General features: G+C 42.0%; 1 protein-coding gene across 2 annotated transcripts in view; it reads left to right on the forward strand.

Moving 5' to 3' along the window:
- The first annotated feature begins 12,733 nt into the window (after positions 1–12,733).
- CLIC4 (chloride intracellular channel 4) overlaps positions 12,734–27,002 on the forward strand; it is an 87,858-nt gene continuing 73,589 nt past the window's right edge. Inside the window, exon 1 of one of the 2 annotated variants that reach the window (XM_068539182.1) lies at positions 12,734–12,988. In XM_068539182.1, the coding sequence (XP_068395283.1) occupies positions 12,917–12,988 (72 nt within the window). In that variant the 5' untranslated portion in view covers positions 12,734–12,916. Of the gene's footprint in view, positions 12,989–13,510; positions 13,530–27,002 lie in introns of those variants that run through there. The other variant, XM_068539183.1, reaches the window with a different exon arrangement.

A 27,002-nucleotide genomic window follows, 5' to 3' on the forward strand; every position in this document is an offset into this window, starting at 1 on the left:
ATAGCTTCCTCCTATACGGAGGCTCAATGTAGAGTGTTATAAGCACAGTGTTCCGCCTACAAACATTAGTTCTCTCTTTTAATGATTAGTGGTTATACAGATATAGATATAGATATAGATATGCATACATATAAATATTTATATATGCATATCTATATATGTATGTATATAACATCTATATTATAATATATACATATCTATATATAATATATATACGTATCTATGTTATGAAATATATTATATATAACATAATAAAAACATAATTATTAATATATAATTGTTTTTTGCCCTTATGGGTAATATAGCCATGGATAGCCTCCAAAAATATCAACTTTTTCTTTTGGGGTTGGGTTATTTATCATCATGGAATGATTTTTGTTATCCAGCTAAAGAAGTTTTTCTTTTTTTTGGCTGCGCTCTGTGGCTCATGAGATCTTAGTTCCCCGACCAGGGATTGAACCCAGGCCCCGGCAGTGAAAGCACAGAGTCCTAACCACTGGACCGCCAGGGAATTCCCTAAAGTTTTTCTAAACCCTCTGTTACTCTTCAGTGTTCACTAGGCAAAGAAATGGACAAGAGCCACTGAATTGGTAGGAGGTCTCAGCAAACAAGTCAGACCTTTTATTTCTCATCTGCCTATTTAGTGTTCCTCCAACACACCAAGGAAATTCTTGCCTCAGTGCCTTTGCACTTGTTGTTCCCTCTGCCTAACGCACTGTTTGCCTAGGTATTGCCTCCCCTTCCTTCAGCTCTTTACTTAAATGTCATCTTATTGGAGAAGCTGTTCCTACCCCTGACGCACAGCACCTTTCTCCATCATCTTCCTCTGATTTATTCTTCTTCACAACTCTTATTACCTCCTGACATAGGCATATTGGCCTGGGTATTGGTTTGTTATCTGTCTTCCTAAATAGAATGTAGTGTTTGTGAAAGCCAAGATGTTGTCTGTCCTGGGCCTGGAACAATGCCTGGCATATAGAAGGCCCTCAATAAAAATTTGTGCCACGAGTAAATAAAGAGATCAAATGTGACTACTCACAATACTTACAGTATATGCTAGTGTCTGGAAACAGTAAAGAGCTGTTCAAATGGAAGGGAGAATAAAAATAATTGGAAACTTAATGCAGTACCTTATTTGGGTGGTAGGCCATTGAAGATCTTGGCTGGGGTGTATGTGAGTGGGGACTGGGGTCGGGGAGGCAGTATTTCCTCCCTGCCAAGCTGGAGTGAGAGGCTAATGGCCTCCATGGGGATCCAATCCAATTAAGGCCCTGGCTCCAAGTCAACTCGGGTTCCCTTCCTGGCTGCAGCAGCTTTCAAGTAACAAAATGAAACCTGTAACTTTCCCAAGACGAGACAGTCTCCAGGCGAGCAGGGCAGAAAGGGGCTCAGGGTAGGGTTTCTGCTCCCAGGGGAATAGATCTGCATTGCACCCACATGGTTCTAATATTGTATGTGTGTGTGTGTGTGCCAGGCATAAAAGCTGGTCACCATCCTCAAAACCAGTGCTCACAGAAAAACAGCTGGATGCAGTGGAAAGGCATCAGATGCAAAGCAAGGGGACACGGGTTCTCAGCTCTGCTCCCACCCAGCTGTGTGACAGGGCAGGAAACCAAGAAGGCAGGCAGGGTGAGCCGTGCCCCGAGTCACACAGCTCCCTACTGCAGAGCTGGAAAGGTGACTGTCTACAAGTTTAGGCTTAATTGCACTCACTCAGAATGGTCTTTCAACTGTTTTTTTTTTTTTTTTCCTTTTTTAAGCCAATTTTTGGGAGAGGTAATACACACCCAAAGGACAAAATTTTAAATTTATGTAAAAAACAGTATATACTAAACACATCTACACCTCTGTCCTCAGTGACCTAGTTCTCCTTTCTGGGGATAAACACTTGTGCCCAATTCCTTGTGTATCCTTCCAGAGAGAAATGCACATGTGATATATAGTTATGAAAAGATGAGTATGGTATGAGAATGTGATATACAGGCATGCAAAGATGATATACGAGTATCACATTAAATTTTTGACTAATATATCGATAGAAAGACCTATTGTCACAATGATTTTGAGTCTTCCTATCCAAGAGTAGATTATGCTTCTCCATTTATCCAAGCATTTTCAAGGTTTTTTTGGTGAATATATATATTGTCTCACATATATATGTTTCTCAAAAGCATTAACATTTTTTCGAATAGAACTTCACATATTATTGAGATGATTTCCTGTTTCCCAGATAGTTTTATGTTTTTGGTTGCTTTAATAATTGAGACATTTTCTTCCAAATTTCTAACTAGTGGGGCTTTGAATATAGGAAGGCACTGCTTTCTAAAAAAATATTAACTTGATATCTTATCACATTCAGGAGGTTGTTTATTGTTGGTAATAGATTTCTAGTTGTTTTTCTTTGGAACTAATGTTGAAGACAGTCAGCCCAGTAGATCCTGAACCCATGGATGCTTTGTTAATAAACTCTTTTTGATGTGAATGGTGACCTCTCACATCTGTGTAAACTTCCCCTTCTCTCCCTGACTCAACATAAGCCTCTGTTATAGACATTATTCCCACACTTGACAGAAGAAACTGAGGCTTGGCAAGGTGAAATGATTTGCCTTAGCTGGTGAGTGGCAGAGTTGGAATTTGAACTGAGGCCTGTTATGCAAAATTTTTGATCTTAGGACGGCGAAACGAAAGAGAGAAGGGGTTAGAGAGGGGTTTGTGCAGAAGAAGCGGAGGTGACATATTTTGAATGCCTACCCTGTGCCAAAAACTTTATGTACCATCTTTCTGAATGCTCCTAAGAACTCTTGGAGGCCGGTATTATGAGCAGATGGCTGGCCAGGGCCTGGGCACAAGGGCAAAGAGAGCTGGGTTTGATTATTGGCTCTGCTGCTTTTCCAGCTGTGTGACCCTAGGCACACTGCTTGAGTCTCTGAGCCTCAGCCTCTCTGCTGTATCCTTGTTACAAATGGTACCTGAATGGTCCTTCTTTCAATAAAGGTCTGTGTAGTAGAGCCTGTGGCCAGGAAGAACACCTCAGTCCTTGGACCCACACACTGGAACTCCATTTCTAGAACCTAGAAAAGCTGAACTGAAATGTGTCTCCAGCTCCTGTGTTTGTTGAGTGACTTCGCTTCCTCCGGGGGAGCCCATATCTACAGGGAGGCTGGAAAGTTGGTGCTTCTGTGGACACAGCATTCAGGTTAAACTTTAGCCAAAATGATGGCTAAGTCACAATTAGCAGGATTTTATAGGACCTAATTCATATCATTGGGACACATTTGAAGTTCAAAGCTGCATTGGAATTTTCCATAGCTGGGTTGACTGACATCACTAGAGATTAATTAAGCACCTATTATAGGCATATTGAGAGAAACAATGATGTGAATCTTAGCACATGGGAAGTTAAAAGACAATGTTTAAATTTTATTTATTCTTTCACTCAATCTTATCAAGATTATTATTAGTTTATTATGCCCCAGGCACTGAGTTAGGCATAGGAGAGCATAAATCATGACTATAGGCATACATGATCTTATCGTACTTTATTGTACTTTGAAGATATTGCATTTGTTACAAACTGAAGGGTTTTGGCAACCCTGCATAGAGCAAGTCTATTGGCACCATTTCCCAACACCATTATTTTAATTTATTTATGTATTTTTAAAATGTATCTCACACCTATAATGTGCCAAGTACTCTGCTAAATCCTTTACATGTATTATCTCACTTAATCCTTACAATTACCCTGTGAAATTAGTATTATTATCATCCCTGTCTCATAAGTAAAGAAACTGAGGCTTAGAGACTAATTTGCTATTTTTCCCATTGTCACTTAGCTAGCAAAGAAAAAGTATTTGAGACCCAGGTCTAGTGTACCAACAGCATTATTTTTATTTTTTATTTTAAAGTAATTAATTTTTAATTTATTTTAAAAATTAAAAAATTTTAAAATTTAATTTTTAATTAAAAAATGTTTTTAAACTTTTAATTTTATATTGGAGTATAGGCGATTAACAATGTTGTGATAGTTTCAGGTGCACAGCAAAGTGCACTCAGCCATACATATACATGTATCCATTCTCCCCCAAGCTCCCCTCCCACCTGGGCTGCCAGATAATATTGAGCAGAGTTCCCTGTGCTATACAGTAGGTCCCTGTTGGTTATCCATTTTAAATATAGCAGTGTGTACATCCCAAACTCCCTAACTATCCCTTTCCCCCACCCTTCCCCCCGACCCCCATAACCATAACCATAAGTTTGTTCTCTAAGTCTGTGACTCTGTTTCTGTTTTGTAAATAAGTTCATTTGTATCATTTCCTTTTAGATTCCACAATAAGGGGTATCATACAATATTTCTCTTTCTCTGTCTGACTTACTTCACTCAGTATGACAATCTCTAGGTCCATCCATGTTGCTGCAAATGGCATTATTTCATTCTTTTTAATGGCTGAGTAATGTTCCATTGTATATATGTACCACATCTTCTTTATCCACTTCTCTGTTGATGGACATTTAGGTTGCTTCCATGTCTTGGCTATTGTAAACAGTGCTGCCATGAACACTGGGGTGCATGTATCCTTTTGGACCATGCTTTTCTCCGGATATATGCCAAGGAGTGGGATTGGAGGGCCATATGGTAGCTCTATTTTTAGTTTTTTGAGGAACTCATACTGTTCTCCGTAGTGGCTGCACCAGTTTACATTCCCACCAACAGTGTAGGCGGGTTTCCTTCTCTCCACACCCTCTCCCGCATTTATTGTTTGTGGATTTTTTGATGATAGCCATTTTGACTGGTGTGAGGTGATATCTCATTGTAGTTTTGATTTGCATTTCTCTAATAATTAGCGATGTTGGACATCTTTTCATGTGCCTCTTGGCCATCTGTATGTCTTCTTTGGAGAAATGTCTATTTAGGTCTTCTGCCCATTTTTTGATTGGGTTGTTTGTTTTGATAATATTAAGCCTCATGAGCTGTCTGTAAATTTTGGAGACTAATCCCTTGCTGGTTGTGTCATTTGCAAATATTTTAACTTTTTTTGGCTGTGCCCGCGTGGCTTGCGGGATTTTAGTTCCCCAACCAGGGATCAAACCTGCACCCTCAGCAGTGAAAGCACAGAGTCCTAACCACTGGACCACCGGGAAATCCTTAACAGCATTATTTATTTATTTATTTATTTATTTATTTAAAGAGCTTTTAAAAAAATAAATTTATTTATTTTATTTATTTTTGGTTGCGTTGGGTCTTCATTGCTGCGTGCGGGCTTTCTCTAGTTGCGGCGAGCAGGGGCTATTCTTTGTTGCGGTGCGTGGGCTTATCATCGCGGTGGCTTCTCTTGTTGCAGAGCACGGGCTCTAGGCATATGGGCTTCAGTAGTTGTGGCATGCGGGCTCAGTAGTTGTGACTCGCGGGCTCAAGAGCACAGGCTCAGTAGTTGTGGTGCACGGACTCAATTGCTCTGTGGCATGTGGGATCTTCCCAGCCCAGGGATCGAACCCATGTCCCCTGCATTGGCAGGCAGATTCTTAACCACTGAACCACCAGGGAAGTCCCTAAAAGCATTATTTTTAAATTAAGGTACGTACATTATTTTTTCAGGCATAATGCTATTGCACACTTAATTCGCTACAGTATAGAGCAAACATAACTTTTATATGCACAGGGAAACCAAAAAATTTGTGTGACTTGCTTTATTAAGATTTTCACTTTAGGGCTTCCCTGGTGGTGCAGTGGTTAAGAATCCACCTGCCAATGCAGTGGACATGGGTTCGAGCCTTGGCCTGGGAAGATCCCACATGCCACGCAGCAACTAAGCCTGTGTGCCACAACTACTGAGCCTGCGCTCTAGAGCCCACTGAGCCACAACTGCTGAGCCCGTGTGCCACAACTAACGAAGCCTGCACGCCTAGAGTCCGTGCTCCGCAACAAGAGAAACCACCACAATGAGAAGCCCGCACACCGCAATGAAGAGTAGGCCCTGCTCGCTGCAACTAGAGAAAGCCTGCGCCCAGCAATGAAGACCCAAAGCAGCCAAAAATAAATAAATAAATAAATGTATTAAGAAAAAAAAAGATATTCACTTTATTGCAGTGGTCTGGAACCGAACTCACATCTCCAAAGTCTGCCTCTAATGTTCACTGAGCACTTAGTATATGCCAGGCAGTGTGTTACGTGCTTTACATTAATTACCTGTTTAATCTCCATAACAACCCTATGAGGAAGATATTGTAATTATCATCATTTTATATGAAGAATCAAGCTGTAGAGAGGATTGCTCAAAATCACACAGATGGGAAATTAAATATTTTGCTCAACTAAAGATGGATATAGGTTCCTTTTACTCCAAGAATCTCACAGTATACCAAGGAAGAAGACATTGATATGAATAGTAATAATAGCTAACATTTATTAAATGCTTATAATTAAATGCTTTACATGTATTATCTCATTTAATCCTCAAAGTGACTTTGTTAGGTTCTATTGTAGAACCTAATTGTTGTAGTGGTGAGGAAACTTGCTTGAGTTAAGTAACTGATCCAACTGGAATTCAAAATCAGGCAGTTTAGGAACAAGACAAGGTTGCCCACTCTCACCACTAGTATTCAACATAGTTTTGGAAGTGTTAGCCACAGCAATCAGAGAAGAAAAAGAAATAAAAGGAATCCAAATCGGAAAAGAAGAAGTAAAGCTGTCACTGTTTGCAGATGACATGATACTATACATAGAGAATCCTAAAGATGCTACCAGAAAACTACTAGAGATAACCAATGAATTTGGTAAAGTAGCAGGATACAAAATTAATGCACAGAAATCTCTTGCATTCCTATACACTAATGATGAAAAATCTGAAAGTGAAATTAAGAAAACACTCCCGTTTACCATTGCAACAAAAAGAATAAAATATCTAGGAATAAACCGACCTAAGGAGACAAAAGACCTGTACGCAGAAAATTATAAGACACTGATGAAAGAAATTAAAGATGATACAAATAGATGGAGAGATATACCATGTTCTTGGATTGGAAGAATCAACATTGTGAAAATGACTCTACTACCCAAAGCAATCTACAGTTTCAATGCAATCCCTATCAAACTACCACTGGCATTTTTCACAGAACTAGAACAAAAAATTTCACAATTTGTATGGAAACACAAAAGACCCCGAATAGCCAAAGCAATCTTGAGAATGAAAAATGGAGCTGGAGGAATCAGGCTCCCTGACTTCAGACTATATTACAAAGCTACAGAAATCAAGACAGTTTGGTACTGGCACTAAAACAGAAATATAGATCAATGGAACAGGATAGAAAGCCCAGAGATAAACCCACGCACATATGGTCACCTTATCTCTGATAAAGGAGGCAAGCATATACAGTGGAGAAAAGACAGCCTCTTCAATAAGTGGTGCTGGGAAAACTGGACAGGTACATGTAAAAGTATGAAATTAGAACACTCCCTAACACCATACACAAAAATAAACTCAAAATGGATTAAAGACATAAATGTAAGTCCAGACACTATCAAACTCTTAGAGGAAAACATAGGCAGAACACTCTATGACATAAATCACAGCAAGATCCTTTTTGACCCACCTCCTAGAGAAATGGAAATAAAAACAAAAATAAACAAATGGGACCTAATGAAACTTAACAGCTTTTGCACAGCAAAGGAAACCATAAACAAGACCAAAAGACAACCCTCAGAATGGGAGAAAATATTTGCAAATGAAGCAACTGACAAAGGATTAATCTCCAAGATTTACAAGAAGCTCATGCAGCTCAATAACAAAAAAACAAACAACCCAATCCAAAAATGGGCAGAAGACCTAAATAGACATTTCTCCAAAGAAGATATACAGATTGCCAAGAGACACATGAAAGAATGCTCAACATCATTAATCATTAGAGAAATGCAAATCAAAACTACAATGAGATATCATCTCACACCAGTCAGAATGGCCATCATCAAAAAATCTAGAAACAATAAATGCTGGAGAGGGTGTGGAGAAAAGGGAACACTCTTGCACTGTTGGTGGGAATGTAAATTGATACAGCCACTATGGAGAACAGTATGGAGGTTCCTTAAAAAACTAAAAATAGAACTACCATACGACCCAGCAATCCCACTACTGGGCATACACCCTGAGAAAACCATAATTCAAAAAGAGTCATGTACCAAAATGTTCATTGCAGCTCTATTTACAATAGCCAGGACATGGAAGCAACCTAAGTGTCCATCATCGGATGAATGGATAAAGAAGATGTGGCACATATATACAATGGAATATTACTCAGCCATAAAAAGAAATGAAATGGAGTTATTTGTAGTGAGGTGGTTGGACCTAGAGTCTGTCATACAGAGTGAAGTAAGTCAGAAAGAGAAAAACAAATACCGTATGCTAACACATGTATATGGAATCTAAGAAAAAAAAAAAAAAAGTCATGAAGAACCTAGTGGCAAGACAGGAATAAAGACACAGACCTACTAGAGAATGGACTTGAGGATATGGGGAGGGGGAGGGGTAAGATGTGACAGGGTGAGAGAGTGGCATGGACATATATATACTACCAAATGTAAAATAGATAGCTAGTGGGAAGCAGCCGCATAGCACAGGGAGATCAGCTCGGTGCTTTGTGACCACCTAGAAGGGTGGGATAGGGAGGGTGGGAGGGAGGGAGACGCAAGAGGGAAGAGATATGGGAACATATGTATATGTATAACTGATTCACTTTGTTCTAAAGCAGAAACTACCACACCATTGTAAAGCAATTATACTCCAATAAAGATGTTAAAAAAAAAAAAAAAGGATTTAAACTTAAAAAAAAAAAAATCAGGCAGTTTGCTAGGGAAGCTCACACTGGTACCTGCAACACCACCTTACCTCCTTGATGGGTGATGTAGAATCCAGACTAATGCACTGGTGGAAGGAAGTTCCTTGGAGCAGGGGGATATTTGAGTTGGGCCTTGAAGGACGGTTAGGAGCTTACCTTTTCCCATACCCACTAAGTATACAGTGTGGTGAAGAGACAGTTGTGGGTTGAAATCTCAGCTCTGCCATCTTCCCAGCTGAATTAGTTGTGTTTATCTCCTCCATTCCCCAGTTTCCTTAACTGTTAAATGCGGACATTGAAAACTATTCATCTGAAACGCCATGAGGAATAAATGTGATTGGATATAAAAACACTCAGCTAGGTATCTGGCATGCAGCATGGGAGCTCAATAGTTGAGATTATGGACAGATGGGTATAAGACCAACAGCTAGTCCCTACAGAGCACTTTCCATGGGCCAGGCACCATTCTAAGCATTCAACATGGACTTATTTATCAACAATCCTTTTTGCTTATGAACAATCATAACTATTATTAGGTACTATTTTTAGACCCATTTTTACAGAGGAGAAAGGTGAACACAGCGAGGTTAAATAAGTTATCCTGAGCTAGCAAATGACAGTGGCAGGACTGGAACCCAGGCAGTCTGGCCCAGAGTCCACATACATAGCACTTTACTGCCTAAATTGCAGAGAGTGGGGTTGAGACAGTCAGCCAGCAGCACCATAGAATCAGGAGTGGGAAGAGGAAAGTGTGTCACCAGGGGAGGCTTTCTGGAGGTGCCATCTTGTCCTTTGGAAAACCTGACTTCTTATTTAGTGGCAATCATAAACAAACACAAACCACCTGGCTTCTCAGATGGGGTGAGCAAGACTTTCCAAATGGTATGTCAGGGGTACAGGAAACCTCAGCTTAAACATGGCACATACACCCATTCCATAAATTCTTATTGTGTACCATGAGCTGTTCTATGAGCTGGGAATATTAGCCATAAGCAAAATTAAACAAAAATCCCTGCCCTCATGGAGTTTGTGTTTGTGCAGGAGACAGACAACGTGCAAATAATAAGTAAGATATATTTCAGAGGGTGATAAGTGTTATGGAGAGAAAGAAAGTGGAGGGTAGAATAAGATCCAACTACTTGCAATGTTGAGTAGGATGATATTTAGGGAGATTTCTCTGAGAAAGTGGTATTTGAGCAAAGACCTGAAGGAGGCAAAGGAATGTGAGTTGCAGGAATTCCGGGGGAAGATTATTCCACAGAGGGAGAAGAGCAAGTGCAAAGGCCCTGAGGCAAGAGTGCATTTGGCACATTCAAGGAATAGCAAAGAGGCAGGTGTGGCTGGGATGGAGAGCAAAGGGGAGAGAAATAAGAGATGAGGTCAGAATGCGGTGGGGGTGGACGAGGGAGGAGAATACATCTCTACCCATCTTCAAGATCTGTGTGTGTGTTATAAAAACAAATGAGTATAGAATGCAAAATATGCTTGCATTTCAAAATTGGAATATGAGACTTGAATGCAATATGCTTGTGGACCCTCCCCCACATACACACCCTGTTTCTCTCCCTCTCTCCCTCTCCCCAGACTGGCACATGGGGATGGAAATTGGGAAACATAGGTATGAGTGGTTGTGATCAGGTTTCAAAGCACAGGCTCTGGGTCTGAGCCTCGGCGATCATCTCTACCTAAAGGCTCTGTGAAGGAGAATGTCACTGGCTTTCTCTCAGTCAGGATCTGAGTCAATAAGGCCTAAAAAACCTTGGCTTGCTCATCCTTCCAGGCCTTGGTCATCTCCATATCCTGGTGCTGTGAGGCCAGCATGGGGCCATCAACAGACACTGCAGGTAATATTCGCTGATTCAAACTGTATTTGATAAACCTCGGGCACACCTCCGAAAACAGGACCACCTTGAAATATTCCTTTGCCTCAGGGCCAGTCTGAGGCCATCTCTGAGGTTCCATTTGATCGTTTTAGACCTGAATCTGCTTTGAACTGGTTCACTATTTTGGTTTCTTTTCAGGCAGGGAGAGACTGGAAGGGAACTTTGGTTCACTTTCCTGATTCCATGGAAAACTAACACTGGATTTAGTTCAGAGTCCAGCCAGACACTTCAGTTTTGTTTTTGTTTGTTTGTTTTGTTTTTTGGTTCAAGTCCCCATCTAGGGGACAGCCTCCTGGCGTTTACTTCTTTCCAACAAACAAGCTGGTCTTGGAGACAGTTGAATATGATGCCATCCTAGCCTACAGGGTTGGACAGGGACAGTACAAGGCCCAGTGCAGTGATAACAGCTATCACTCACTGACTGAGCAGGACGTGTGGTAAGGCACAGACCAGTAACAGTCCCACCCGCCCATCTAGAGAATGAAACTGAGGCTTAGGGATTTCAGGATCTTGCAGTTTCAGGACTTAGTCTGACTCCAGATCATGTGCTCTGGGGTAGGATGCTTCTTTAACAGAGTCCCTGCAAGAATATTTGAGCAACTTGCCATAGACTGGGAGAGGGAGAAACTGCAGGTTTCACTGTATTTTCACGCATACCTTCAGTTTGTTCAAACGTTCTGATATGTGCTATGCACTGAGGATGTGGAAAGACAAACCTAGGGCTGGCCCTCTCAGGACTCAGCCTTCAACTTAAACTGGAAGGCGAGGAGGAGTAGCTGAGTCATGTATTACCGAAAGTCAGAAGAAGGGACAAGTAACTGTTTCCAGAGGGGGTGACATTTGCCCCAGGCAATCAACAGTAGCAAACCCAGACCCAGTGCCTGGCTCAAAGTATCACAGCCCCTGTCCTCAGCGGCTTCAAACCCCAGTACAGTTTTTCCAGTTTGAGGACCACCTACATCAAAAACTTCCTGGTGCTATCTTTAGCAAACAGTAGACTCTGTTGTTAATCAGCCAAATGTATTCATTGACTAAGATTGAAAGTGTAGGTAGATTTAGAGCACAAGTACCAAGTAATAGTGAAAAAAAAAAAAAAGTCCTGGTGCTTGTTAAAATGTGAATTTCTCCCTTCCCCACCGGAGGAGAATCAGAGAATTGGGTAAAGCAGGTCTGGGTGTAGCACCCAGGTGATTCTGATGCACACTCAGGTTTGCCAGGTGAATGGGGAAAGAAATCACGCCAGGAAAGGGGAACCGTATGGACAACGGCTTGGCAGTTCGTTGTAGCCTTCAGGCACTGGGCTTGCCGTTCAAGACTGTAGGCTCTCAGAGGAGAGGGATCGCGTCTGTGCCGTTTATCACCGGGGGCCTGGAACACTGTAGGGCCTCATAAATATTTGTGAATACGCTGGCTCCCAAGACAGAAGTAACGGGAGAGTCAAACGGGAAAATGAAGAAGTCAGAGGAGGGAAAAAACGGTGTTTCTAAGGGAATGAAAACTTTCCCAAAAGGGAAAAGGGAGCTCCGCCTAACACAGGGCGTTGGGGAGGCGACTGCTGCGGGAAAGGGCGATGAGTCCTGGGGGCTGCAGCGGGGGAGAGGGAGGGAGGCGCCTTCTCGCCTCTCCAGGCGACGGAAAGCTGAGGTCACCTGGCACAGCGCCAGCAGCAGCTGCGAGGACGCGCCCGCGCTTCGGCGGGAGGCGGTGTCAGGCGCTGGTCCCCCGGGGGACTTTCCCTTCCGTCTCCTCTGGAGGCGAGGCTCAGAGTCCCGCCCACCGCCCGCCCAAGCCTTGGCTTCTTTCGGTCCCTACCAAGGCCACTCCCGGAGCCTAAGTCAAGCCGCCTTAGCTGCCTCAAGGAGCCAGAGCGGTCCGCCCACCTCCCTCACCCGAGGCCACGCCCCCGAGCCCCGGCTGTCCTCTTTCCTCCCGGGAGTCCGGAGACGCCGAGCTTTGGCCCCGCCCCCAAACGAGGCCCCGCCCCCGGTACCCCGCCCAGCGACTTGAAACGGCTGGGGCTGCGGCTCACTCAAGAGTGGTGAGCTGGGCGTGGGGCGGTGCTGAGGAACGGACCCTGAGGCGCCGAGGCTGAGGCGAGTTAGACACCGGGACTGTCCAGGGAGGCGCAACGCGGCAGGAGCCCGTAGCTAGAGCAGCCCCGGAGCAGAAGCAGCCGCCGCCGTCCGCGGAGCCCAGCCGAACCGGCCATGGCGTTGTCGATGCCGCTGAACGGGTTGAAGGAGGAGGACAAAGAACCCATCATCGAGCTCTTCGTCAAGGTGAGCGCTCGCCGCCGTCCCACCCCGCCGAGCCCCCGGCGGCTCGCCCGGCCGCGGGGGGCGGCGTCCCTGGGCGCTCCTCAGCCGCAGCGCCCCCGCGCGGCGCCCCGCGCCCGGGCCGAGGGGGAGCGCTGCTCCCGCGCCCCCGGGCCATTGTCTTCGGCCACCCGCGCCTTCCAGCCGCCGAGGCCCGTCGAGGGAGCCGGGGTGGGACCGGGACCCCAGAAAGACAGCACTGCTGGACGGGGTGGGGCACCGCCTCCCGCCGCCCTGGCCTCGGCGGACGCCGCACCGTCGTCCCGCGTCCGGGTGGGACTAGCTGCCCCCCTCCCCCCGGGTGCCCCTGGGACCCGGGCAGGGGTGGGTCCTGTCACCCCCTCTCCCCCGCCACCGCCCGGACGCCCGACCTCACCTCACCGCCCCCCCCCAGCCCTCGGCTCTCCCAAGTTCGCCCCCAGCCCGGGAGGCGAAGCCTCGAGCCCGTCGTGAGCTGATGAGCTGAACTTCTTTGAACGCTTTCTGAGCGTTTCGCTCCCGGCTGGTAGGAAACTGTAACTTTAATTTTCGATTCCATCTGAAACAATTTTTTAAAGAAGAGCAGACATTCCTGGGCCTCAGGAAAAGACCGAGATTCCCAACTTGGGTTTTTCTGCCTTAGTTATTTTACCACCATCTGATTTTCTTGTTTCTCAAGCGCGAGTGTTTTGTATGATGCAACATTTTGGCTGCTCCCCTCGGTGTTGCTGCCTCGGGAAAGATTGTGTGTGCCCTTTTGTTTTGAAAGAAAAACTGATGAGGGAAAGAACTCCTCACTTGCTTGGGCTTTAAAGGGTTGATTTTTCCCTTCTGGTCTTTTCAGTTTATATATCCTGAAACTACCATATTTGTAGACAAGTACTACCTCTAGCCCTTTCCTTTTTTCTTTAATATTTTTCGTTTTAGCAAAGGAGAAAGATAGAAGTTATGAACATCTGGATTCAACTGCCTCCCTCAAAACTTCTTTAAAATCCTCGAGATTTTCTTTCTTAGTCACTTACTTAAGCAGGCTCTTTCAGAACCAGGCTCTGAATTGGAGAGTTTAACAGAAATCCAGAACAATTTTGTTGTTTTTTTCCTGAGTTTTTATTTTAAAGAACGGGAGACACTGAAGGGTGTGTTTGAGACATGGAAAGAAGAAATGATCTGCAAGTGATGGAAACAGTGTTTGTTTTAGGATTTTCTTTCAGTTATCAGTTTAGAAACATTTTGATTCAGGGAACTGAAACAACAGACAGGTCTAGAACCCCAGAGTATCTTCAACGAGTCTCTCAGTTGCTTCGAGCGGCAGATATAGTACTTTGAGATGCAGGGAATGTAGGAAGAAACCTGAAATAAGAAAAAGGAAGAGGAGTGGGAGACAGCGTGGAGAAGGGAGAAGAGTGGGTCAGAGATAAATGTTCAAAAAATTTCACTGAGCCAGGAATACGAATGAATTTCCATAAATTCAAAAACAGTGTATCTACTAAACACCTAAAAAACATGTTACTTAAACATGTTACTTTAGAAGTATCATTAAGTTTAGTGTCAGATAAGGGTACTATCAGTAATGGCTTCTTTTCAGCATTGTACTGGAGGTCTAGCCAATACAATAAGACAAGAAAAAGAAATAAAGTATATGAATTAGAGACGAGGAGATCAATGCTTAATGCCCTACTTACTATTAATTTAACTTTTGTTAGAAGGAGAGAGGTGTTTCCCAAACTTGAGTCACTTGCATACCCCTTCTTAGTTTTCCATATATGTGTTGAATTGGTATTATTATTTACTAAATTCAGCCCGTTTTTTAAAAAACATAAACACATTGCCCTAAGCAATACCTGTGAAACTGTGGATTAGGTGTGGTGACTGTATTTCTTATGTACATAACTATTGTGTGTGTGTGTGTGTGTGCATAACTATTAAAAGAAAAAGTGTTTGTGAGCCACCTAAAAGCATCCTGCTTATCACTAGTTGTAAGCCTTTGTCACTGGGCTTGTTGGCAGAGAACCAGGTTCAAGTCACAGTTCTGCACTCACTGGCTGGTTTAACCTGGGCAAGTTGTTTTCCCTCTCTGAGACTTGTTTTCCTCCTTTGTGGAGTAAGAGATGAAATGTTTTCTGCTGTCCTGTGGTTTGGCATAGGTAAAACTTTATACTGATATAAATCAGGATAACTGCTTCAAAGGGGAAAAAGGGGCCAGGTAAATTGTAGTAAAGAGTGTTCTTGATTTCCAAAATCTATGTGTGGGAAATGCAAATGGGGGAAAATCCCCTTGTAAATACAATTATTTTGAAAGCACTGAAAGGGCAGAGGCTGTGGTTGTCCAGTGTGCTGTGTTAAACAGTGTTAATTATTCTGCTAAGAGATATCTGAGCTTGTAGCAGAAAACTATTATCTACACTTAAAGGAAATGAGTGTAAAAGTGCTACCTGTTTAGGTAGCATTAAATTGAACAGAAATAGGCTAGGACCTTCCCAACTAGTGTGACTGGACTCACAGCTACATTTCTTTCCTTGTGAGTATTGTTTTTGGAGTTGTCTGTCCATGAGCCCAGTGGATCCTCGTTACTTGTATAACAGCAGTGCTCCATTTTTGTTTGTTTACCCCAACACCTATAGGATAGGGTACCCTCCCAATAGTAAAAGAGGCTTACAAAGGCAGTCATCCTCAAGAGTTAGAATGCCCTCTTTCCCTACCCTGAGAGGCCTAGTAGATGTATATATTTTGATACACCAGCCCCACTTGGGGACCACTGATTAATAGGGTGAAGTTCAAACCCTTTAGCAAGGTCATAAGGTCTCTTATCTGCTGCCGGGTTTCTAATCCAATTTGTCCACTTACTAATTGTGTGTTCCAGGACACATAAACCTCTCTGCCTCATCTGCATAGGTGGGATATTAATAGACCAACCTCATGGGATTAAATGAGTTAATATATGTGGTGATAATAAGCTTAGAACAGTGTCTAGTACACAGTAAGTAAATAAATGCTAGTTGTGTGTCATTTTGTATATACTTATTTGTATGCACATCTCCCCTGCTAGATAGGCAGTAAGTTCCTTGAGGTTAAGGTCTGAATATTGTTCTGAGTCGGTAGCAAAGAGGGTACCAGATAGTTGAAATGAGATTGCTTCCTTCTTTCTGAGCATTTTGGTGTTAATATATGCGTCTGGCATGCTTCGGAATTGAGAGCTACTTACTTGTTAGAGCCTGGTAGTCTGAGTCTCAAACCTTGGTCCTTCATTTGTTCAACTTTGCCTAGCCTCCAGCCTCCAAGACTCTGTGTGGTTTTATCTATCTTTTTTCCCCTCCATTTTTTTGGTACTTCTGATCTTTTCATGTATCTGCCATGTATTTTCCACCAATATTTCTTCATGGTTACGTTCAGAATTTGGAAGCCAAGATTCTGTATTGGGTAGAAGTAAATATTGTGTTGAACAACAAAATGAGAGAAGTTGAGAAGAGACTGAATTTTTGGATTTTTCCTTTCCTTGTATATGCCTAACTCCTATTGACACTGCTGCCTTCCCCCCAGCCCCCACTAGAATCTTTGGTATGATGTGATGGTATTTCTGATTTTGGTTTAGGAGGAGTCCCTTCGCAGAGTTTAGTTTTATTGGTTGGAATTTAAAGTTGTTGGCGTGCCATTTTGCATTGGGACACTCACTGTTGGCAGTCATCTCTAAACTGTTAGAATTGGGGTGGTGTAAAACGTTAATCTGGTGCAGAGTGGCTTAACACATAAGAATGCTTCTTTTGAGATATTTGGCAGGATTTTTAACGTGTGTGGACCCTGGAGCCAGACTTCTTGGCTTGAATCTGGCTTCTAGTAGTGTGTCAGGGAAGTTTCTTAAGTTCTCAGTACCTCACTTTCTTGACCTCTAATATCAGGATAATAATAATAACACAATTTTATAGGGTTGCCGAGGGGATTAACTGGTGATCTATGTGTATTTATTAGGGTAGTCTAAGCTTCTGTAAGAAATACTGTAATGTGTCCCAAACAGTGGTTCAGACAAAATGGAAGCTTATTTCCTTTCTCACTTAGCAACCCAGGGAGGGTGTTCTAGATGTTGGTGGCTTTTCTCCTTAGAGTCATTTAGGGACCAAAGTCTTTCCAGCTTCTTTTTCCACCAACCCCCATAGCATTGTCCTCCTCACAGTTGGCAAAGCTGGTTGCTGAGAAGTCCTGGTTGCAGCAGTGGGAGGTGAAGAGTATGGAGGAGGCTCATGTCAAGGCCCCCAGCCCAGAACTTCTACCTGTCACTTCCTTTCATACTCCAGTGGGGAGAACTTTAATCACATGGTTTTGTCTAACTGCAAGGAGTGCTGGGAAATGTGATCTAACCATATATCACTCTATGTAAGTATTAGGAATAGTGCTTGGCACACAGTAGACACCTATTTTTGTTGTTGATGATAGTATATTCTTTTTTTTTGGCCATACAGTGTGGCTTTGCAGGATCTTAGTTCCCCGACCAGGGATTGAACCCAGGCCCTTGGCAGTGAAAATGCAGAGTCCTAACCACTGGACTTCCAGGGAATTCCCAAAAGTATATTATTCTTTTTTAAAAAAAAATTATTTATTTATTTATTTATTTGGCTGCGTTGGGTCTTAATAGCAGCACGTGGGCTCTTCCTTGCGGCGTGCGGGCTTCTCTCTAGTTGTGGCACATGGGCTCTGTAGTTGCGGCATGAGGGCTTTCTAGTTGTGGCCCGAGGGCTCAGTAGTTGCTGCGTGCGGGCTTAGTTGCCCCGCGGCATGTGGGATCCTAGTTCCCTGACCAGAGATCAAACCCACATCCCCTGCATTGGAAGGCGGATTCTTAACCACTGGACCACTAGGGAAGTCCCCTCTCCAATAGTATATTATTCTTAAATGTGGGCTTCATTAATAGAATTCAGGGGATTCTGTAAATCATTGAAATTACATTTAAAATTCTATATGAGTCTTTTTTTGGGGGATTAGGAACCATTGTTCTAAATGGTGGCATTCTGAGTGTCGAGCGTAATTCATACAGGCAAGGTATAGAAGAAAGGTTTGGGCTACATGATCGTTAAAGTCACTTCCATCTTATTATCTGTGATTTAAAGCATTTGTTGGCATGAAGGAAGTGCCTAATACTGAGTTAGGTACTATGGGAGATATAAGAAATTATTAAACATTTTCTACCTTTAGGTTTATAAATTTTATTGGAAAGAAGACAATACAGGATGGTACATGCTTAACGAGTCAAGTGTGGTTCACATTAAGTTGGGCCAGGACATGTGGGGGAAGATGGAAGTAAGCTTTAACTTGACCTTGAAAAAGTGGGTGGAATAAGTGAATTGGGAATAGCTAAGAATGGGAATATTAGTTTTGACATCATTCGTAAACTCGTTATGCCAGGAAACAGTAGACAGATGATACTTTTGAAGAAGAAGGACCCAGCAATGATTCAAACCCATAGAGCCAGGGAGAGAAGTTATTTAAAAGTTGAGAATGAGACTTTTAAAACCTAACTTTTAGTCTTGTTTGTTCTCCCAACACTTCCCTACTTTTTGGATTGCTGTCTATTCAACAACTTCCCAGCAGCATTTGGGAAGGTGCAAATGGATTGTACAGATGGGCAAACTCTCAGCTGTTTTTTTACAGTGTAAAATGGGAGTTCTTTTTTTTAAAAAGTTAATTTTATTTATTTATTTAGTTTTGGCTGCATTGGGTCTTCATTGCTGCACACGGGCTTTCTCTAGTTGCGGCGAGTGGGGGCTACTCTTTGTTGAGGTGCGCGGGCTTCTCATTGCGGTGGCTTCTCTTGTTTCAGAGCACAGGCTCTAGGCGCGTGGACTTCAGTAGTTGTCGCGCGTGGGCTCAGTAGTTGTGGCTTGCGGGCTCTAGAGCGCAGGCTCGGAAGCTGTGGTGCACGGGCATAGTTGCTCCGCAGCATGTGGGATCTTCCCGGCCCAGGGCTCGAACCCGTGTGCCCTGCACTTGCAGGCGGATTCTTAACCACTGTGCCACCAGGGAAGCCCGGGAGTTCTTTATATTTTGTTTTGAGGGCAGGTTTTTTTTTTTTTTTTTTAAACACAGACAGATGAAATAAATTTTCTATAGGCAATGATGCTGAGAACTTTGTTTTAATAATTGAACAAAAACTAACTCAACATCAAGACAGTGTTACCTTGGATGAATTGGTTTGACATTCATTTGAGGTTTCCATAGGGGAAAATTCAGGAGATAGAAATGAATGTAAAAATGTGAAGTTAATGGGAACTCTATTCTTATTATGTTTTGTCTGAGCTGTTCTTGAAGACCTAACAGTGCCCCTCTGAGCAAAGACCAAGGTGATAATTTTGGTTAAATGTAAAATTCTGAGAGAAAGGGGCCCAAAATGGGTAAGAGATGGGAGGATTCTGAGACAAGGTGACTGAACACATGAAAAGTCTAACGGTAAGGGGCGGGTGGGTGGGAGGGATAAATTAGGAGGTTGGGATTAACATATACACACGACTATATGTAAAGGAGATAACCAACAAGGACCTGCTGTATAGCACAGGGAACTATACTCCATATTTCGTAATAACCTATAAAGGAAAAGAATCTGAAAAAGAATGTGTGTGTGTGTATAAAATTGAATTACTGTGCTGTACACCTGAAACTAACACGACATTGTAAATCAGCTATATATCGATTAAAAAAAAATAAAAAAACCTAACGGTAGGAATAATAATAGGAAAGAGGCAATGCGGAGGACCTGGCTGTCACTAAAAATCTGAGCTGGTTTGGAAGGATGCTTACAGAGATGCCTGGAAGCTGGTAAAAGGATGGTGAGCAAGACTTTCCCACTTCCTGTTTCATTGGCACTGTGGAGCCTCAGTGTTCTAATGTCTCCTGAATAGGGAATTAGTGAGTCTATTAAAGGGAAATTTGTTAGCCAGGATGGGAAGTGTGATTAAGGCATGAATTAAGATTTTGATTAAGTAGGGGAGTAAGTTAGGATAGGTTTGCCCATTGTATAGGTTCCTGTAGAAAATGGAAAGGGAGTTTCTGAAGGAAAATAACATTAAGGTCGTGATTACAAACTGTCCAAGTATGATTTAACAGAAATCTAAACTTAATTCAGGGCATCGGTTTGTGAATTCTCTGGAAGTTTTAATCCTTTTGTCTTTTTGGAGACCTGACTTTTATCCGTCAGTGCTCAGTACCAAGAAATGGTATAAGGAATATCAGTTAGCCTTGTTTGGTTTCTGTTATTTTCCTTTATTTAAAATATAAAACCAGGAGACTGTGTTAGTCTAAATTTATGAAAATAACAACTTATGTAGATAAATGAGACTATATTTGAAAGTTGTGCCAAAGATGACCTAGGAGTCTTTTATATTTTAATATCAATATTTTGAAGAGGGCTTCCCTGGTGGTGCAGCAGTTAAGAATCCGCCTGCCAATGCAGGGGACATGGGTTTGAGTCCTGGTCCGGGAAGATTCCACATGCCGCGGAGCAACTAAGCCCGTGCGCCACAACTACTGAGCCTGTGCTCTAGAGCCCGCGAGCCACAACTACTGAAGCCCGTGTGCCACAACTACTGAAGCCCGTGTGCCTACAGCCCGTGCTCTGCAACAAGAGAAGCCACTGCAGTGAGAAGCCCGTGTACCACAACGAAGATCCAATGCAGCCAAAAATGAATAAATAAAACAAATAAATTAAAAAAAAATATTTTGAAGAAGTAACAATATTAGAACCAGGACGATGTATTGACCCTCAGAGCATAGATTTTGTTCTGTAGATTTTTTTTTTTTTTTGCTTTGCTTAGAGCTGAAATACAGTGTGACTGTAAGCAAAGGTGTAACAGGTTTTTTACATTTTTTTGGTAATAAAATTATTACTTCCAACTTTACAGGTGAAATAATTTTTGTGAAAATGATTAAGTTTTCATTATAATAGAATAGTAAAATAGTAAAATAGTAAAATATGTCAATCGTCTGTAATAATTAAGTACTGAATTTTGCCATCATGCAGCATAGCTATTTATTTGTATGTGTGAGAGAAGGAAAAAGGAGAATTTGAACAAACATTGGAGAATACAAAGACAAACAATTAGATGAAAGCTGAAGTAATTAAGAACTTTTTAAAGAATATGTGAGTTCTATGCATGTTTTCCTCAGCTAACAACCAGTTGCTTTATTATGGAGGTGGAGACCAGGTGGTAGATTGCTAAAGTGAAAGTTCATTAAAAGCTAAAGACAACCGAATCAGGCCGTTGTGCTACGTAGGGAAATGGAAGAGTGGTGAGACCAGACTACACAGACTAATCGAGAGAAAAGAAGATGGTTAGACTTAAATGAAATTTTGGCTTTGAATATACATATGCGCAAGACTTAACTGAAAAATTTGCAGAGACATAAACTTATGAAGAGTGTGGAGTTTTGTATTATTTGATCTTCTAAGTTACAGAATATTTTAGTTAACACAGGAATCTAAATTTTTGATTTAAAAATGTTGAGGGCTTTTTGATTCTTCATTAAATCAAGTAAAAACTGTTGCTAGCCATCAATAACATGGACTTTACTTACATTTTGTAATCGTCAGCAGGACCCTTGATTGCAAATGTACCTAAAAAAAGTGACTCAGAATAAATAGTATCTAACCTTAGTCTGTTTTAGTTTAAATATTGGCCCTAAATTTGAAAAGTAATGTCATTTTCCTTCTGCTTCCTAGTATATTCATTTGTATGTATTGTGCTTTAAAAAAAGTGTTTTTTTTCCAGTTATAAAAGCAACACTTGTTTACCGTAGACAACTTAGAACACAGAAAAGCACCATAAAATAAAAATTATGTATATTCCCTTTTTCTTGAAATGACTGCTGTTGCTATTTTGTTATGCGTCCTAATCTTATTCATAAACTTGCATGAATTATTGATGACATTTTATGTATAATATTTTAATGTTCTTCATGACAGCAGAATTCTTGGAAGAATGCACAGTGAAGCCCAATCTAGTATGGAACATGTATTGAGTTAAGTGAGTTGGTTTAAAGAAAATTTACTTTATTTAGGTTTTATCAGAGAAACTTAGATTGGATTTACCTTCCTAATGGCACTAAAAGAACATTTATCCTGTTTGATCTTTGCTTGAAGAAGGGAAGCTTTTATGTTGTGGAATCTGCCAACACCTAGAATTGCTCATAGTATAGATATTGATTAAATGGTTTGAAGGTAGGCCCTCCTTTGTGCTCTTTAGGAGAAATCTGTTTTGAAAAGTCAAAATATTTTTTAGCATTAATTTTCCCCTTCAATAACTGTCTAGTAGGTGAGGTATGCCCATTTTTATAGTTGGAGGATATAAGATGCAATCTTTGTCTAGGAACAGTCGAGTACAGTATAGGGATCATTATAGAAGCAAATATTGAATACTTTCCATGCACTAAGTGCTGGAGAGGGAAAGAAATAAGAACAGGTTCCCTTGTCTTCAAGGAGCTCACAAAACAGCTTAATGGACAGAGGATGAGTAAATGAGCCATGGTTGATGATGGCTTTTTCCCATGTAATACAGTGACTTTTTGTCTCATGTGCTTTTTAAAGTCCAGTTGAATTAAGACCTTAAGAAATGATTTATGTGGCAACCTACATGACATAATTGACTTAGAGATGAGTGAAATGTTTATGTTGTATTCTAACAGATGAAGGGTAGTTAGTATTACTGAATCTACCAAGTATTGTATATTATCAGTTTGAAGAAACTTTTATCCTTTCCCTCAATAATTAGTTGTGTTATATTCTGTAATTTTGTCTAAAATAAAACTGTGATACTTCTTGCCGTAAATCTTAAATGGATCCTACTTTCTCTAGTTGTTTATTGAATTAGATACAAACTCCATGATCTAGCATTCATATTCATAGTCTTTCAGATCATGATCCTGACTTGTGTTTTCAGTCTTTTCCCCCACTGCAGCTGCAAATATACCTCATGTTCTAGGCAGATTGGTCTTCAACATGCCCTGTACTACTCTGCCTTCATGGAAGATTTTTGCTCTTGTTTCTTTCATTTGAAATATCTTTGGCTTTGCCAGCCTCTCCCCCTACCTTCAATTTCTGCCTGCCAGAATGGTATTCGTTCTTTTTTCATTCAATTGTTTAACAAATATTGAAGCACTGTTTCTAGGGACTTGGATACATCAAAGAACATTATGGCATTCATATTCAGTTGGGGAAGGCAAAAAATAAACGTATGTCTACTAGTGAAAAGTGCTATGAAGAAAAATGAAATAGGGTAAGGAGTATAGAGAATGATAGGGGGGTGTGCTCTTTTCGATTTAACAGGACATTCTGTTGAGTCTGTAGCCTTGCAGAAAGTAGCATAGGGAGGTGAGGGCAGAATCAGGGAGACTAAATAGGAGGCTGCTTAGTAATTCAGGCAAGAAATGATGGTGGCTTGGACTGAGGTGAGAAGTAGTCTAATTCTGGATATATTTCTAAGATGGAGATCACAGGATTTCCTGATGGATTGGATTGGATGTGGAACGTGAAAGAAGGAGAAGTCAAAGATGATTCTGAGATTTTTGTTCTGAACAACTAGAATGATGGAGTTGCCATTAACTGAGATGGGGAAGCCTTTGGGAAGGGCTAGTTCTGATGGAGAGATCAGGAGTTTAGTTTGTGATGTGTTAAATTTGAATATTTTAAGACCTCATGGAACCTGTTGTCTAGTGAGAGAGGCATATGTTAAAAAAAATACACAAATATAGTATATAATTACATTAAGGACAAGAACAGGGTGTCTTGAGAAAGAATGACAGGAAATTCAATTTAGATGGAAGCTTAATGGGGACTTCTTTGAGAAAATGACTTGTAGGATGAATAGTAATTAGGGGAAGAATGAGAGGAAGAGCATTCCAGGCTGGAGGAATTGGCATATGTAAAGGCTGGAAGTATTCAACAAATGGAGAGCTTGGCTGGAATAGAGAGAACAAGACTGAGGTGTAGAGTGAGGAATAGACAGGCTACATCATGGAGGTTCTTGTGTGTCATGTGAGGTTTTTTTTAATATAAATTTATTTTATTTATTTATTTTTGGCTGCGTTGGGTCTTTTTTTTTTTTTTTTTAAAGTTTAATTTTATTTATTTATTTATTTATTTATGGCTGTGTTGGGTCTTCGTTTCTGTGCGAGGGCTTTCTCCAGTTGTGGCAAGTGGGGGCCACTCTTCATCGCGGTGCACGGGCCTCTCACTATCGCGGCCTCTCCTGTTGCGGAGCACAGGCTCCAGACGCGCAGGCTCAGTAGTTGTGGCTCACGGGCCTAGTTGCTCCGCGGCATGTGGGATCTTCCCAGACCAGGGCTCGAACCCGTGTCCCCTGCATTGGCAGGCAGATTCTCAACCACTGCACCACCAGGGAAGCCCTGCGTTGGGTCTTCATTGCTGCGCACGGGCTTTCTCTAGTTGCGGCGAGCAGGGGCTACTCTATGTTGCAGTATGCGGGCTTCTCATTGCAGTGGCTTCTCTTGTTGCAGAGCACAGGCTCTAGGCACGTGGGCTTCAGTAGTTGTGGTGCATGGGGTCAGTAGTTGTGGCTTGCAGGCTCTAGAGCACAGGCTCAGTAGTTGTGGCGCATGGGCTTAGTTGCTGCGCGGCGTGTGGGATCTTCCTGGACCAGGGATCGAACCCATGTGCCTTGCATTGGCAAATGGATTCTTAACCACCGCGTCACCAGGGAAGTCCCGTCATGTGAGTTTTATCCTTAGTAAGAAGGCAGTTCTCAAAGGGAGTGTCATGATTTGATCTGCATTTTAGGATGAGTAGTCCAGCCGTTCTGTGGAAAATGAAGAGAGGCAAGAGTGGAAACAAGGAACACTACTTGCAGGCTGTTGTGATGGAGAAAGATGATGGTGGTGGTCTGGATTAGGATGGTGATGGAGAGAAGAGAATGGATTTGAGATGAATTTTGGAAGTGGAGTACATAGGAAGATACTGAAAAAGGAGTTCTGAGAAAGAGAGAAGTGTGAAAAATGACTTGGGTATTTTAGTAGAATCACTGGTTGATAGAGGTGCCTTTTATTGAGATGGAGGAGGAGCAGACAGTGTTGTTTTTGACTTAATGAGTGTGAGATGACCGAGATGTCAAGTGGAGATGTCTAGTAGGAAGCTGGATGTACAGACCTGATGCTCAGAAAGAAGTCTAGGCAGAGTAGGGAGATTTGGGACTTGAGTGCGTGTGTGTGTGTGAGTGTGTGTGTAGACATATTTTATTTGTTTGTTTGTTTATGTGGTATTTAAAGTGTGTGAGATCATTCTGTGGAGGAGTGAAGAATTGGGAGAATGCCCAGGACCAAGTTCTGAGGAACTCACAACACTAAGGGGTTGTATAATAGAGAATCTGGAAAAGGAGAACTAGGAGGAGTTGCAATCAAGCAGTAGTGGGAAGAGGAAAACTATGAGAGCAAGGTGCCAAGGAAACTAGGAGAAGTTTGTAAGGAGGAAGCGACCAGTTGTGTCAAGTCAGATGAGTGTGTATTTGCTTTATCAGCCTGGAAGTCATCGGTAACCTTAGTAGTAACAGCTTTGGTGGAGTGGTGGTGGGGAAGCCATAATAGAGTGGGTGGAAGAGTGCAGAGGAAGTAAGAGAGTGGGGTCAATGAGTAAAGCCAAATTCTAACAAGAAACTTGGCTGTGTAGAAGAGACAGGTTGGTAGGTAGAAGAGGATAATGTCAAGGGAAGGCTTTAAGAAAAAAAAAAGTATCAGCTGTAAGAGCTATAATGTAGGAAGGAACACTTACACCATCATCTTAAAGGGGAAAATATTTCCCATGAGAATCATCATAATTCACTGACTTGGAGGACTTTTTACTGCAAGGAAGATCTAGTTTGTGTACATTTAGAATAGACACTTAATCTCACTGACTTTTTTTCTGTTGCATCTTCCAAATGCATGAGATAGAAATGTAGAAGAGTATTTCATACTTAATTGAACTAATATAAATATTTACAAGGTGCTTTCTATGTGCCAGGCACTGTTTACTGCATTACATGTATTAACTCATTTGATTGTTCTTCCAGAAAATATTTGCTGAAGGAATATACAGAAGCTTTTTTTTTTCCTCTTCCCTTGAACAGGGTTGATTACAGAGGAGACTGGGGGGAAAAGAAGAAATAAAAGATCACATTATTGGGGAAAAGCAGATGCCTGTTAAATTCACAGAAATCTTCATATAGAGAAGCCAGAGGAATAAGCTGGGAGTAGAATGCAAATCACTGGGCTCAGTTCATATTTGCAGTTTTGATTTAGAGCCTCAAAATCATTGTTACTTTAGATTGAAATGAACAGTTACCTTTTTTTCCTTGCAAAATAAAAAAGATTGAAGGGAGAGTCCACAGCTGTGTTCTGGCCCTAAGTTTGTGGTTTGACAGCCCACAAGCCCCAAGAGTTGCTGTCATTCTCCTGATGACTCAGCAGGGACCTGTGTGCTAGATTATGGTGTTGCCTCAGTGTTGCTTGTAAAGGTTGTTTCTGTCCTGTGTAACATTTGAGATTCGAGAGCCCAAAGTCAGACCCAGGGGATGATTGTGGACTTGAAGTATCATTTGTAGTCCCTATGTAGGCACTGAAATAGTCTATTTCAGAATTGAAGATAATTAGAATTAATACTTCAAGGAGGCAATTGAGGTGTCATTTGGAAGACTGGATCTTTGTGTTACATTGTTGCTGCAGGGTAGTGGTTAAGAGCATAGGTTCTGGAGCAATGTAGACTGTTTCAACCCTAGTTCTCCCTTTGTGCCTTAGTGTCTCCACTGGGGTAATAGTATTTACTTCTTGGGTTTTTGTGAAAATTAAAAGAGTTAATATAAGAAAAGCACTGGGCTTCCCTGGTGGTGCAGTGGTTGAGAATCTGCCTGCCAATGCAGGGGACACGGGTTCGAGCCCTGGTCTGGGAAGATCCCACATGCCGCGGAGCAGCTGGGCCCGTGAGCCACAACTGCTGAGCCTGCGCGTCTGGAGCCTGTGCTCTGCAACAAGAGAGGCC

Source organism: Eschrichtius robustus, chromosome 3 (genome assembly GCF_028021215.1).
Source record: "Eschrichtius robustus isolate mEscRob2 chromosome 3, mEscRob2.pri, whole genome shotgun sequence".
NCBI classification, from domain to species: Eukaryota; Metazoa; Chordata; class Mammalia; order Artiodactyla; family Eschrichtiidae; genus Eschrichtius; species Eschrichtius robustus.